General features: G+C 43.5%; 1 protein-coding gene across 4 annotated transcripts in view; it reads left to right on the top strand.

Annotated features, from left to right (window-relative positions):
* ARNT2 (aryl hydrocarbon receptor nuclear translocator 2) overlaps positions 1-14,333 on the top strand; it is a 199,302-nt gene that overhangs the window by 68,176 nt on the left and 116,793 nt on the right. For all 4 annotated transcript variants that reach the window (XM_073618473.1, XM_073618474.1, XM_073618475.1 and 1 more), the window contains 2 exons: positions 1,373-1,586; positions 7,240-7,453. In XM_073618473.1, the coding sequence (XP_073474574.1) occupies positions 1,373-1,586; positions 7,240-7,453 (428 nt within the window). The remainder of the gene's footprint in view (positions 1-1,372; positions 1,587-7,239; positions 7,454-14,333) is intronic.

Below are 14,333 nucleotides of genomic sequence, written 5' to 3'. Positions count from 1 at the left end.
ACTCATCTGGCATCCCATAAGTACTCCAAGAAACTAATTGTATTGCCTTTAGTAAATTAACCCCCAAATCTACTGATTTTTTTTTTTACTGCTAGTTACTAAGGGTGAGCTAAGGTTCCTGCCAAACCCATTTCCAGCTAAACCCAGGGGAACCTGTCATATGACAGCAGGCCGCTGTCCCAATCAGCTACGGTCATGGAATTCCCCGCAGCCACATGTAACAAAGGGACAGTAAGGCTGGTGACATCATTGATCTAATATGGCCACATTTGCAGAATGATATCCCCAGCATTCCCATCCCTTTGTGGCATGGGTTACAGGGCAGGGAATTAGCTTGGCTTATCCTTATTAGCTACTTAGTGACGGCAACATGAACTCTGCCAATGTAAGATTGCCTGCACCAGTGTAAACATACAGAGTTGAATAGCACTGCGGCGGCTTTGTTCAATTGCTTTAGACAAATTTTTGTTTAATATTAGGAATCAGTAGTGAAAAGTCCTGTTGCATATGTGTCTCAAGCCTAATTTGTGATGTACTTGCTGTGTATTTTTGTATATTCCATCGTGACCGTTCCCAATTCTCTGAAATCTGTTTGTTAGCACTGAGCGGTAAGTGAGTTTGTGCATGACACTAATGTAGACCAGGGCCCCCAGACACATATTGTGACCTGCTGATATGTACAGCACATGATTTGCCTCATTTACAGAGTCTTCACCAGTGTTTTTTCAGCTCCTGTCCAAAACACATAAATTCGCTTATGACTCAATAGGAAATTAAAAGTAAAGATGCTTCTAATGGCTATTCTTGGTGGCTCTATTACCTGGGAACCATTGCCATTTTTTCAATAAACAGCTCATAAATTTTATAGCAACTACATAAATGCCTTTTGCAGCCAGTGTTACCTTACGTTCCTTTCATTGCATTGGCCTGCAACCCTCCCGTAAGCAAAAGGATTAAAAAATCCCGGAACAGTGACTGTGCATTGACCTGGAATGTTCCAGCAAAGTTACAAGTGAACCTTGATTTAAACCCCTCTGTATATTTGCTGCTGAAGTGTCCTGCTGTTTAATACACTTGAGACCCAGCAGTAAATTCATTAAAACAAACATTTGAAAAGAATCCCAAAAAGAAACCGCTAATCAGACTCTGGAATGTTTTATGAATAAGCACAAGTCCAGCAGGTTCCTAGCAAGATCCAAGTGAAATGGAAACTAAAATGGAAGCTGAACAGACACTGATAAAGACGTTTGTGTACTTATTTCCTGCCCACGTGTGTTCGTTGGGTTGCGGGGACCGTGTCCCTGGACGGCTCTGCTTGGTGCTGATTCTTATACTCTTCCGTTTTTTTCTCCTGCTCTGATTCTGCTTTCAGAGAGAATCACAGTGAAATTGAAAGACGTCGGAGGAATAAGATGACACAGTACATCACAGAGCTGTCCGACATGGTTCCCACCTGCAGTGCCCTCGCACGCAAACCTGACAAGCTCACCATCCTGCGCATGGCTGTGTCCCATATGAAATCCATGAGAGGGACAGGAAATAAATCAACAGACGGAGCTTATAAACCCTCCTTCCTAACAGAACAGGTGCTGATGCTCTGCAAAATCTCCTATGTATGCTTACAAGGCATAATTAAGCTGGCTATACACTACCTGAATTTCACCAGAAATCCATCCATTACTAGCCATCATTGGTTTAACTCCATCCAAAACATTTTTCTTAGTTTTATATCCACTTCCAGACTAGGCCTCTTCTGGCACTTTTTGTTTACATATAACAATCAGTATTTTTTGCTAGAAAATGACTTAGAACACTCAAACGATTTATATATTTTTAAAGCAGAGGCCCTAGGGAATAAATTGGTGAGTTTTGCAAATTTTTTTTTCATGTCACATGGTATTTGCGCAGTGTTTTTTCAAATCCAATTTTTTGTGAAAAAATACATTTTTTTTTTATTTTAATTTAAAAAAAACACAATACACAACCCAGTTTGTTTGTAAAATAAAAAAGATCATGTAAAATAGATAGCAAACATGTTAGACTCTACAGGTTACCACTTTAGATTTACACAGAGGGTCTGGTGCTGCCCATGATCTGACATTCGCAGCGGTACCTCACATGTGTGGGATGATCGCTGTTTGCGTGCATTGCAGGACCGACATGTGCGTTCGCCTTTGCGTGCGAGCACAGGGGGAGTCGGGGCACTTTAATTTTTTTTTTAATGATTAATTTATTTTTTTATTTTTTTACACTGTTGCTTTAAATTACATTTTTTTAATCACATTTATTTCTGTAACAAGGAATGTAAACATCTTTGTGACAGCAATAGGCATGTGACAGGTGCTCTTTCTGGGGAGATCGGGTGTCTATTAGACCCTAGATGTCTCCTCTGCCCTTAAAAGCATTGTTTTTGAATGCTTTTGCTTTTGATTTTTGAAAATGGCGCAGTTGACATCCAAGGCTGTCAGATCAGGTCATCGCTTCTGGGTTACTATGCCTGAGAGCCAATCAAAGCCTATCCAGCCTTTATTTTGCTCTCCGATCAGCCGGAGAAATCACCATCTGATCGTTTCCCAGTGGGATGGGAGAGCCAGAGAAAGCTGCACAAGGCGTTAGGAAGGGGGGGGGACGTCCCCTCCTGCTGCTTGTAAAAGCAATCCAGCGGCTAGTTAGCCAATAGAATTGCTTTTACAAGAGAGCCAACCGCCGGCTCTAAAAACAGTACCGGGATGAGGCAAGCAGCCAGGCATCATCCCAGTATAACCAATTGAAGTCCAGTGATGTATGGTTATGTTGCTGGTCTGGAAGTGGATATAGAGTAGGAAAAAGGTTTCTTATGGCTGTCTGTGACCCCTTTGGGGGAGATTTCCCCTTATTTCCTGTTTTGGCAACACCCATTGGGTGCCCATGTGTGACAGTTTTTTTACTGGAATTAAGTGGAAAACTCTTTGTTGGGGACTCAGACAGAAATAAAACCTTATTGGAGTACCAAAAGTAAAGTGAAATGCCTAGAGTTGGGCTTTCAGGTATGGTTTAAATTACGATTGATAGCCAGTACCTCAGTGCATTAAACATTTACATCATTGGTTAGATCCTTTCCTGTATGCTAGACCATTACTGTGTCTAATTACACATCACTGAGAAACAGATTATCAATCGGAAATTTTTTCATTCATAGAAATCAAGGTAGTTCATTAGAAATGTATTTTTTAGAATTTCTGTGATTTTTTTTTACAAACAACACATATATTTATGATTGCCAGTTTATATTAGACACACCGGATTAAATGGAATTCCAGCCTAATAATAAAAATGCTTAAAAATGTTTCAACCCCCTCCTACTACCTATCCTCCCTAACCTGTGTAAAAATGATCTGTATACTTACTTATTTTTAGTATGCTCTGATTCGATCCCCTGTATCCATGAGCAATGGCTGCAGGGGAAAAGAGGGACCACTGACAATGCCTGGATTATGGGAGACTATGAGTGACATCATCGCTCCTGGAATTCCCAGTTGGCTCCCCTGCAGCCACCGCTCACTGATACAGGGAATCACATGACTGGGCCGGAGTAAAAATAGATAGGTATACAGATCTTTTTAACTTGGGTTTGGCAGAGTAGATAACAGAATAGGAGGGTGGGTGGAAACATTTTTAAGCATAGTTAGGCTGGAATTCCACTTTAAATTTTATATGAGTCTCCTACATAAACCTCATGATTGTAACAGTAGGCAGGTACACATACACTATATTTTCAAAAGTATTGGGACACTTGCCTTTACATGCACATGAACTTTAATGGCATCCCAGTCTTAGTCCGTAGGGTTCAATATTGAGTTGGCCCACCCTTTGCAGCTATAACAGCTTCAACTCTTCTGGGAAGGCTGTCCACAAGGTTTAGGAGTGTGTCTATGGGAATGTTCGACCTTCTTCCAGAAGCGCATATGTGAGGTCAGGCACTGATGTTGGATGAGAAGGCGTGGCTCACAGTCTCCGCTCTAATTCATGCCAAAGGCATTCTATCAGGTTGAAGGCTGGACTCTTTGCAGGCCAGTCAAGTTCCTTCACCCCAAACTCGCTCATCCATGTCTTTATTGACCTTGCTTTGTGCACTGGTGCACAGTCATGTTGGAACAGTTGAAACTGTTCCCACAAAGTTGGGAGCATGAAATTGTCCAAAATGTCTTATGCCCCGTACACAAGGTCGGACATTGATCGGGCATTCCGACAACAAAATCCTAGGATTTTTTCAGACAGATGTTGGCTCAAACTTGTCTTGCATACACACGGTCACACAAAGTTGTCAGAAAATCCTATCATTCTGAACGCGGTGAGGTAAAACACGTACGTCGGGACTATAAACGGGGCAGTAGCCAATAGCTTTCATCTCTTTATTTATTCTGAGCATGCGTGGCACTTTGTATGTCAGATTTTTGTACACACGATCGGAAATTCTGATGGATTTTGTTGTCGGAAAATTTTATATCCTGCTCTCAAACTTTGTGTGTCGGAAAATCCGATGGAAAATGTGTAATGGAGCCCACACACGGTCGGAATTTCCGACAACAAGGTCCTATCACACATTTTCCGTCGGAAAATCCGACCGTGTGTACAGGGCATAAGTATGCTGATGCCTTAAGAGTTCCCTTCACTGGAACTAAAGGACCAAGCCCAACCCCTAAAAAAACAACCCCACACCATAATCCCCCCCTCCACCAAATGATTTGGACCAGTGTACAAAGCAAGGTCCATAAAGACATAGATGAGCGAGTTTGGGGTGGAGGAACTTGACTGGCCTGCAAAGAATCCTGACCTCAACCCGATAGAACACCTTTGGGATGAATTAGAATGGAGACTGCGAGCCAGGCCTTCTCATCCACATCAGTGCCTGACCTCACAAATGTTCTTCTGGAAGAATAGTCAAACATTCCCATAGACACACTCCTAAACCTTGTGGACAGCCTTCCCAGAAGAGCTGAAGCTGTTATAGCTGCAAAGGGTGGGCCAACACAATATTGAACCCTACGGACTATAACTGGGATGCCATTAAAGTTCATGTGCGTGTAAAGGCCGGCATCCCAATACTTTTGACAATATCATGTATGTATTTATATACATATATATTTGTACAATGTATGTGTATTCAGTATTATTTAAAGAAACCTGTGTTGTGAAAAAATGAAGGCTGCCATTTCTGAGCTTCTGAAAAGTTTATTTGTCTGGAGTTGCCTGATTTTAAAAGGAGATCAGCAATGGCAGCCTATAGGTTTCTCTCAGTGCAGGTTTCCTTTAAAGTGAATTTGCTGTGAAGCAAAATGTCTAAGCAAGAAGCCTGAAATGGCAGCTGTCATTCTACAGACCCCGGGTTGCATACTAGTTCAAAGGCAGTGATACTACTTGCAGTGAAGCTGACATTGTCGCTGCCTCTGAATTAGTGTTTGGTCTGAGAGGATAGCAGCTTCCATCTGAGGCTTCTTGCACAGGTGTTTTGACTCATGACAAGGATGCCTTTATTTATCCATCCAGTATACAAACATAAAAAAAAAAAAGAAAATGGATATGTGCCATTTGCTGTAACTATAATTATTTTAGCCATGTGATTGGTATTTTCATATGTCTTGTCTGCACATAAGTGCATTTCTGTAACATGCTATAAAATGTACATTACCAAAACGCACATTAATGCATGGTACTATGTGATGCAGCTGTGCCTTAATTTTGAATGGCAACCCAAAACACATACCAAGCAAAACGCAATGTACATTTATTTCTGCACAAATGTAAACCAGCTGTGCATTGTTGTGCAATGCATTATGGGAAAAAAATGGCTCAGCTGCGTTAGACTTGCATGGAACTGCATTGGCAGCCATTCGGAATAAATGGGCGTCCCTAACACTGTACATTAATACACAACATAGCGCACATTAACTTCTGTATCTATGCACCGCAACAAAGTGACTCCACACTAACTGATCTGTTGAAGTTTAATTGTGGTGAAGTGGAAAGTAGATAATACATGATTTGAACAATCTAAATTAGCTTAAAGAGTAACTCCACTTTTGGTGAGAAAAAAAAACATTTCCCTCTGGGTGATCTATGTAAATGACAAGGATTTTAACAAACTTTGTTGCAGATTCCTACTCTTTCTGAAGAAATAGCTTTGTATATGTCTGTGTCCATGTGCAAAGTGAATTTATATGGGAGTGGTTTTATAATTATCAATCAGCTGCTGCACCTGCAGGGCTGTAATGAGCAAAGTTGCAGAGTCTGCATCCCTTTAGATGTGATTACCCTTTGGGAGTATCTCACCAAAAATGATATTTTTATTGCAGGGGATACCAAATATCTGACTTGTATCTTAGTGCAGACACCTGGGAAAATCAGTAAGCCAATCACACTAGCAGGAAATGACATTTTTCAGGGGGTGTTCTGTACACCATGTGTGTACAGAATGCCTCCCAGGTTACCATGTTGCATTTTACAGAAAATTACAGCACTGCAGATTGAAAAGGAAAGGTAATTTTTAAACACATTCAGTTACAATATTACTTGATTCACAATTGTAAATGCTATAATATTTGCTTTATTGTGCTATATTATTTTATTTTTTTTTTTTTTGCTATTTTTTTCCCACAAAAGTGGAGTTGCCCTTTAAGAAAAGGCTTTATAGAAAGGAAATTACTTGTTAAGAAACATCATGATGACAATTTGTACAGAGCTCTTCCACCACACTTCAAATGAGCAGACCGATCGGGTCCGCCTGTCAGTTTTTCAGGCAGACCCAATTGGACCACCCATTGTTCTGTATGGGGCGGCGGATGTCAGCGTACATGTGTCCACTGTCATCCACCGGGCATCCGATCTGATAAAATCCGCTAAAAACAGACTTATGGCGATACGTTCGCAATCAGTCCGGTGGATCAGATCGGATGACAGTCAGATGGGAACGGATATGCAGTCTGTTTCCATTCGACCACCCCATAGAGAAGAGCAGTCTGTGTCCGCTCTGCATAGCGGAGTGGACGCAGACCTGTCATCCACCTCAGCGGGGATCAGTGGAGAGATCCCCCGCTGAGCGGGCGGATCTGCTTGGAAGGATCCGCTTCATCTGAAAGGGGCCTTATTGGTACTTTTTTTTTATGTGTTTATTCTACAGTCTGACCGGTAGCTGGGTTAAATTCTGGCTCTTATAATGATAGTTCATGAACCCCTCACGTCTCTTGTTTCTCTCTTGATCAGGAGCTAAAACATCTAATACTGGAAGCAGCCGATGGATTCCTGTTTGTAGTGGCAGCAGAGACGGGAAGAGTCATCTACGTATCAGACTCGGTCACTCCTGTACTCAACCAGCCTCAGTCAGAATGGTTTGGGAGTACTTTGTATGAGCAGACACATCCTGATGACATTGAGAAGCTTAGAGAGCAACTGTGCACATCGGAGAACTCCATGACAGGTTGGTTCTAATGTTGGCATCTGAGGAAATTGATGTAGACCAAAAACATTTTAATTTGAATTATAATTTGTTTGCCCTGAACTCTGGCACTGGTATCTCAGGATTAAGATTGCTTCATTTTGTAGATGTGGCAGAAGACAAGTGCTGAAAACTGCTATTCCCTGATTTATAACAGTGTCTGATAAAACTGTCATAACAAGTTCTCTCTTTCACTACAAGTTACACATTGGAAGGAGGAAGCTGATTGCTTTTCCTAGAGGTTTCTGAGATAGAAATTTTAAATTTTTTTGGCATTACTTCATAGAAAAGCACAGGCCCACCACAATGTGCAATGCAATTGTTAGTAATAATAAAACAATACAGTATATTGGCAATAGCCCATAATTTGGGGTAAAAATAACACAAATATTTAACACGATAACCACTTAATACTTTTAACTCATTAAGTCAAAATAAAGGCTCAGCCATAAAACTCAAGCCCCCAATAACTCAAAGCCTATAAAACATATTGTCACCTTTACCTCCAATAAAGTAATGCCTGTGATTAGATGTAGGGGGTGGGGGCAGGAAACTCTCTAAATCCAATGCTTTTATATAACGATGAGGCAAACTAAGGAAGGAAAAGTCTCTGGCACCAGACCATTGGTCATCCTCCTGGAATTCAAAAGCTTGGTTCTTCCTTTAGAGACAGCGGACCTCCTGAAAGGTTTGGCCATAGACAGATCATTGTTTTCAATCAACCAGCTCGCTAATAATAAAAACTGAATGGATTCCCCCATCCATACAAGCAGGGTGCATGGAGGCATCCTCCCCACTGTGCTGTTGTATTCTGACAGCAGGGACTCCTCTACTGTCAGAATACACAGATCAGCGCTGCAGCCTCTTGAATGAACATTTTACAACAGTCCTGTTTGACAGAAGTCGATCATCAGATTGACTTCTGTCAAGCAGTAACGGGCAAGAGTCAAAATTCAGCTGTTCCCTGCTGAACTACTGTAGCTGAATTTCAATCCATCTATGGCCAGATTAAGACCTCTTCTCAGCAACATCCTTCTGCCCTGAAAAATATAACTCATATTTTTGAATTGTGAGGGACCTTGTTGTCCAATGGGACCACTACTGTGGACCTTTCATTATAGCAACTGCAACACTCTCATAGTTCTAAATAGTATAATTATAGATGCCCCTCCATTTTCTAAAAGTTAAATCCTGCCTTGACGCAACATAGAGGAATCCCTATCTCTATTATCATTACTTGCAGCACTAATGGAAGTTTAAAGAGTACCACAGATCGACAGTTCAGACATAATGGATGAGGGAGGTTACGCTACTAAATTGTCCCGGAGGCATTTGAAGCCATAGAAATAATGCTGCTTTAGAAAAGGCAATAAAATTCTAGTATGTCTGTTCTTAAAACCATTTCCTCTAGTGAGGTTCTTCAAAAACTTCATGTCAAACGCACCTCTAGTGAAACAAGACTCTGGCCACAGCAGCAGGAATGTACTTCCTCAGTGGTTTCCAGCCTTTTAAAAACATGTTAAACATTTATATGTGGCTACAGATCAACTTTCAAACTGTGACTTTGGTGAATCCAAGTGCAAATTGCTATGGGCTTACAAGTATATTGATGTGTTAGTATATTTATTTTATGCACAGCTATTATGTCTTAAAATTACCTGTCTGAGGCTGGGTTCACACTGGTGCGACACGACAGCCGTCCTACTTTGGATCCGACTTTGCCCTGCGACACGAAGCCGGCATGTGTCCGACTTTCAATGAACGGGGATCCGACTTGGATCCCCGCCAATGCCGGCACTGTGTTTGGTATGAATCTTTAGGGGGGAACTCCGCGCCAAATTTTAAATAAAAAACCGGCATGGGTTCCCCCTCCAGAGGCATACCAGGCCCTTGGGTCTGGTATGGACCTTGAGGGGAACCCCCTACGCCGATAAAAACGGCGTGGGGGGTCGCCCCCAATCCATACCAGACCCTTATCCGAGCACGCAGCCCGGCCGGACAGGAATGGGGGTGGGGACGAGCGAGCGCCCCCCCCCTCCTGAACCGTACCAGGCCGCATGCCCTCAACATGGGGGGTGGTGCCTTGGGGGAGGGGGGCGCGCTGCGGCCCCCCCACCCCAAAGCACCTTGTCCCCATGTCGATGAGGACAAGGGCCTCTTCCCGACAACCCTGGCCGTTGGTTGTCGGGGTCTGCGGGCGGGGGGCTTATCGGAATCCGGGAGCCCCCTTTAATAAGGGAGCCCCCAGATCCCGGCCCCCCACCCTATGTGAATGAGTATGGGGTACAGCGTACCCCTACCCATTCACCTAGGAAAAAAGTGTCAATTTCAAAAAAAACACTACACAGATTTTTAAAGCATTTTATTAGACAGCTCCGGGGGTCTTCTTCCGACTTCGGGGGTCTCTCCGGTTCTTCTCCACGCTCTCCGGATCTTCTGCCGGGCTCCTCCGCTCTCTTCTGCTCTTTTGCCGCTCTTTTGCTAAAGCGGAGGAGCCCGGTCTTCAATCTTCTGCCTTCTGCCTTCTGCCTTCTGCCTTCTGTCCTCTTCTCCTGATGTTGACACGACGCTCTCTGGGGCTAGAATGCTCTCTGTGCGCTCTGCTCTGACTTATATAGGCGGTGACCCCGCCCCCTTATGCCGTCACAGTCCCTGGGCATGCTGGGACTGTGACGTTTTAGGGGGCGTGGTCATCACCCGATGACCACGCCCCCTAAAACGTCACAGTCCCAGCATGCCCAGGGACTGTGACGGCATAAGGGGGCGGGGTCACCGCCTATATAAGTCAGAGCAGAGCGCACAGAGAGCATTCTAGCCCCAGAGAGCGTCGTGTCAACATCAGGAGAAGAGGACAGAAGGCAGAAGGCAGAAGGCAGAAGGCAGAAGGCAGAAGATTGAAGACCGGGCTCCTCCGCTTTAGCAAAAGAGCGGCAAAAGAGCAGAAGAGAGCGGAGGAGCCCGGCAGAAGATCCGGAGAGCGTGGAGAAGAACCGGAGAGACCCCCGAAGTCGGAAGAAGACCCCCGGAGCTGTCTAATAAAATGCTTTAAAAATCTGTGTAGTGTTTTTTTTTTTAAATTGACGCTTTTTTCCTAGGTGAATGGGTAGGGGTACGCTGTACCCCATACTCATTCACATAGGGTGGGGGGCCGGGATCTGGGGGCTCCCTTATTAAAGGGGGCTCCCGGATTCCGATAAGCCCCCCGCCCGCAGACCCCGACAACCAACGGCCAGGGTTGTCGGGAAGAGGCCCTTGTCCTCATCAACATGGGGACAAGGTGCTTTGGGGTGGGGGGCCGCAGCGCGCCCCCTCCCCCAAAGCACCAACCCCCCATGTTGAGGGCATGCGGCCTGGTACGGCTCAGGAGGGGGGGGGGGCGCTCGCTCGTCCCCACCCCCATTCCTGTCCGGCCGGGCTGCGTGCTCGGATAAGGGTCTGGTATGGATTGGGGGGGACCCCCACGCCGTTTTTATCGGCGTAGGGGGTTCCCCTCAAGGTCCATACCAGACCCAAGGGCCTGGTATGCTCTTGGAGGGGGAACCCATGCCGGTTTTTTATTTAAAATTTGGCGCGGAGTTCCCCCTCAAGAACATCTGAGCACAAGTCGCGTGCCAAAGTCGGATCATGCAAGACGGCAATCCGACTTTGATCCGACTTCAATGATAGTCAATAGACTGAAGTAGGATCAAAGTCGGACCAAAGTAGTACAGGGAGCATTTCTAAAGTCGGAACGACTTGTGTCGGACCAGTTAGGACGGCTCCCATAGGGAAACATTAAATTTCACACGTCATGCGACATGAGCTCCCAATGTCGGAGCGTTTGTCGGACCAGTGTGAACCCAGCCTAAGGAATTTCTAAGATATACAGTAGATCTTAAAGGTGAAGAATCCGCTCTGGAAGATTTGACCCCCTTCATGACCAGGGCATTTTTTTGCTATTTGGCGCTGTGCTACTTTAACTGGCGATTGCAATGCTGTACACAAATGAAATTTATATAATTTTTTCACACAAATAGAGCGTTCTTTTGGTTCTTTTGGTTGTATTTGATCACCACTGGGTTTTTTATTTTTTGCTATATAAAGGAAAACAAATGTGAAATAAATATTTATATATATTTTTACCTTCTGATACAAAACATATTAAAGAAAAAAATACAAACATTTTATTTTTTCATAAATTTGGGCCAAAATGTATTCTGCTATATTGATTGGTTTGTGTGAAAGTTGTAGCGCCTACAAACTATAGTATGTATGTATATATATATATATATATATATATATATATATATATATATATATACATTGGAATTATTTTTTTTTTTAATACTACTAATGGCGGCGATCAACAACTTATAATAGGACTGCGAGTGCGGCAGGAAATCTGACACTAACTGATGCTAGGGGAAACTGACTAACTGCCACTGACAACACCAGTGACACTAATACAGTGATAATACCATACAATGTCACTGTACTAATGACACTGGCTTGGAAGGGGTTAACATCTAGAGCGATCAAGGGGTTAAATATGTGCCTAACTATTTGTAATATGTATACAACATGCTCCTTTTACTAAGAGATCTCTCAGTTTCTCAGGGTTGAGAAACTGACAGATCACTCCCTCTGTACAGAGCTCTGTGTTGTTTACCAACACAGAGCTTTGGGCTGTGAATGTACACAGCTGATCAGCAGGTCCAGCCCATGAATCATTGGCCAGGAGTTGCTGACAGGCTTCCACTGTGTGCAATCATGCGTAGGGTAGGGGGAGTGCATGTGCACATGCCCGAAAGGCTGTAAAAGTGTTAGTTGGAGCTCAGCTTTAATTTGTTAAGCTGGCCATACATGGATCAAAACCCAGTCAGTTCAGCGGGGACTGGCCGAAATTCAATTCATGTATTGGCAGTCTGGTAGTACAGAAGTTGATCGGGTTTTTCCCATTCGGTTACGTTTCCACAGTCAGTAAACAATAACTCAGCAGGAAGGACTCCTTTATCCACATTGATTGTGTTGATGGAGATATTGGGTCATTTTTTTGTTCAACCCACCTGTTGAACCAAACAAATGACTAATGTATGGACTGCCTTAGTCAAGTCCATCTAACACTACCCCCTCTTCAGATAGATAATGCTGCTGTCCTCCATTGCTCCTCCATCCAGAGTGAAGATACCCTAAGACAGGAAGTGTGTTACTGGCCAGATTACAAGGTGAAAATAAAAACATACAAATGTAGCCACCATATTTAGGGCTTGTTCACACTAGCGGTTGAGGGTTGGTAAAACCCAGTGGTTGAGCCTTGCTTTTACAAAAACAATAAAAAGCAGCACTGCTCACATGCTCCTGCCAAATATATTGGCCAGTTTAACCCATTGAAGTTAGTGGGGCTGTTGTGCAAGCACCCTGAAATCGTGTGCAATATACAGAGTTGCAGGACACTAGTTCAGAGTACAACGCCTCCTCACCACCTGTCAAATGCTTTCTGAAGAATGATCTGAATGTGGACTGCTCTTCAGAGACCACAGCAAATGTAAACAAGCCATTAATGGATAAGTTCACCTTTTGTAGCATGTTTCACATTACACCCATATTTGGGGTATAGCATATAACACATTCCAGCTTCCTGCTCCAGGTGTCTGTAAATGAAGAGACTATAAGTCCCGTCTGCTACTGCAGCAGATGGCTTGTAGTTTTCATTGAACTGCGACAGTGCTAATGAACGCCCTTGTAGTTCATTCACACTTCCTCCATCTTTGTAACTGAAAGCCCCGTATGGAGGTACAGGCAAAAAGCTGGAGCATGTGTCTGCAAGAGCCTGCGGACTCCTCTTAAATAATAATAATAAATGCACATTTTTTTCCTGCAAAACTACGTGCATTTAATATATTTTTTTTCAAAATGGTGAAATTAGCCTCTAAGGATTGGTAAGCTACAATATATTACATTTTTGTTTCTGGGTTTAATAGCACGTTAAGGTCTCATTACAAAAACAGGCAGTCGAGCTGCAGTTTTACTGCCCAGTTGCAAGCCAGCAGCATGTTAGTACACACTGCTGCTATCACAGTGTGGAGAGGTGAAAATTATACAAGTTAATGGGGCAACTCCATAACCACAAGTCAAACTCTTTGCTTGTGGCACAATATTCCTATTCAAAGTCCCCCACTGGCTGCAACCCCCCCCCCCCAAAAAAAAAAAACAGGTATTCAGAAGGCAGCAGTACCGCCTACTGAATGCTCTGCTACCCTCTGAAAAATAATCCACCGCGTATTGCTTCTCATAAAGTGTCACTCATGTAAACAAGCCCTTAAAGTTTTAGGCTCCATTCACATTAGCACAACTGCAAAGTCGCACAATTTCCAGTGTGACTTTGGAGCGTGACTTTGATGTGGCTTTCAGTGCGACTTTGATCCGACTTCACACTCAGTGGATCTAAGTCGCACCAAAGTAGTGCAGGCACCATTTTTAAAATTGCTGTGTCTTTAAGTTGCACCTATCTGAACTGGTGCCATTGAGGAATGGCTGCAACGTATCATGCGACTTGTCATGTATATAGTTGCATGACAAGTTGCACAAGTGTGAATGGAGCCTAAAAGGGCTATCTAACTCCCAATTCTTACAAAAGATTGTTCTTCCTAGTTTATATATCTGTTTACCTTCACAATCATAAAGGTTTATTCATTTCCATCCTTTGTTAATTTAAGTGTTCACCTTTCATGAACAAGACCAAACATCTGTGGGCCCTGACATGTCGTATGTATATAATCAAGAGCATTAACCTGTGGGTAGAGCCATGCCTGGTGCACTACCACAGCTTCCACCCAGCAGGTTACCTCCAGCCCCACGGTGCTCGGCAGGCTCCTGGCAGCAG

This window comes from Aquarana catesbeiana, linkage group LG03, assembly GCF_042186555.1.
Source record: "Aquarana catesbeiana isolate 2022-GZ linkage group LG03, ASM4218655v1, whole genome shotgun sequence".
In the NCBI taxonomy this organism is placed as follows: Eukaryota; Metazoa; Chordata; class Amphibia; order Anura; family Ranidae; genus Aquarana; species Aquarana catesbeiana.
The sequence above is the reverse complement of the archived record's forward strand: the minus strand, read 5'-3'. Positions and strand labels throughout refer to the sequence as shown.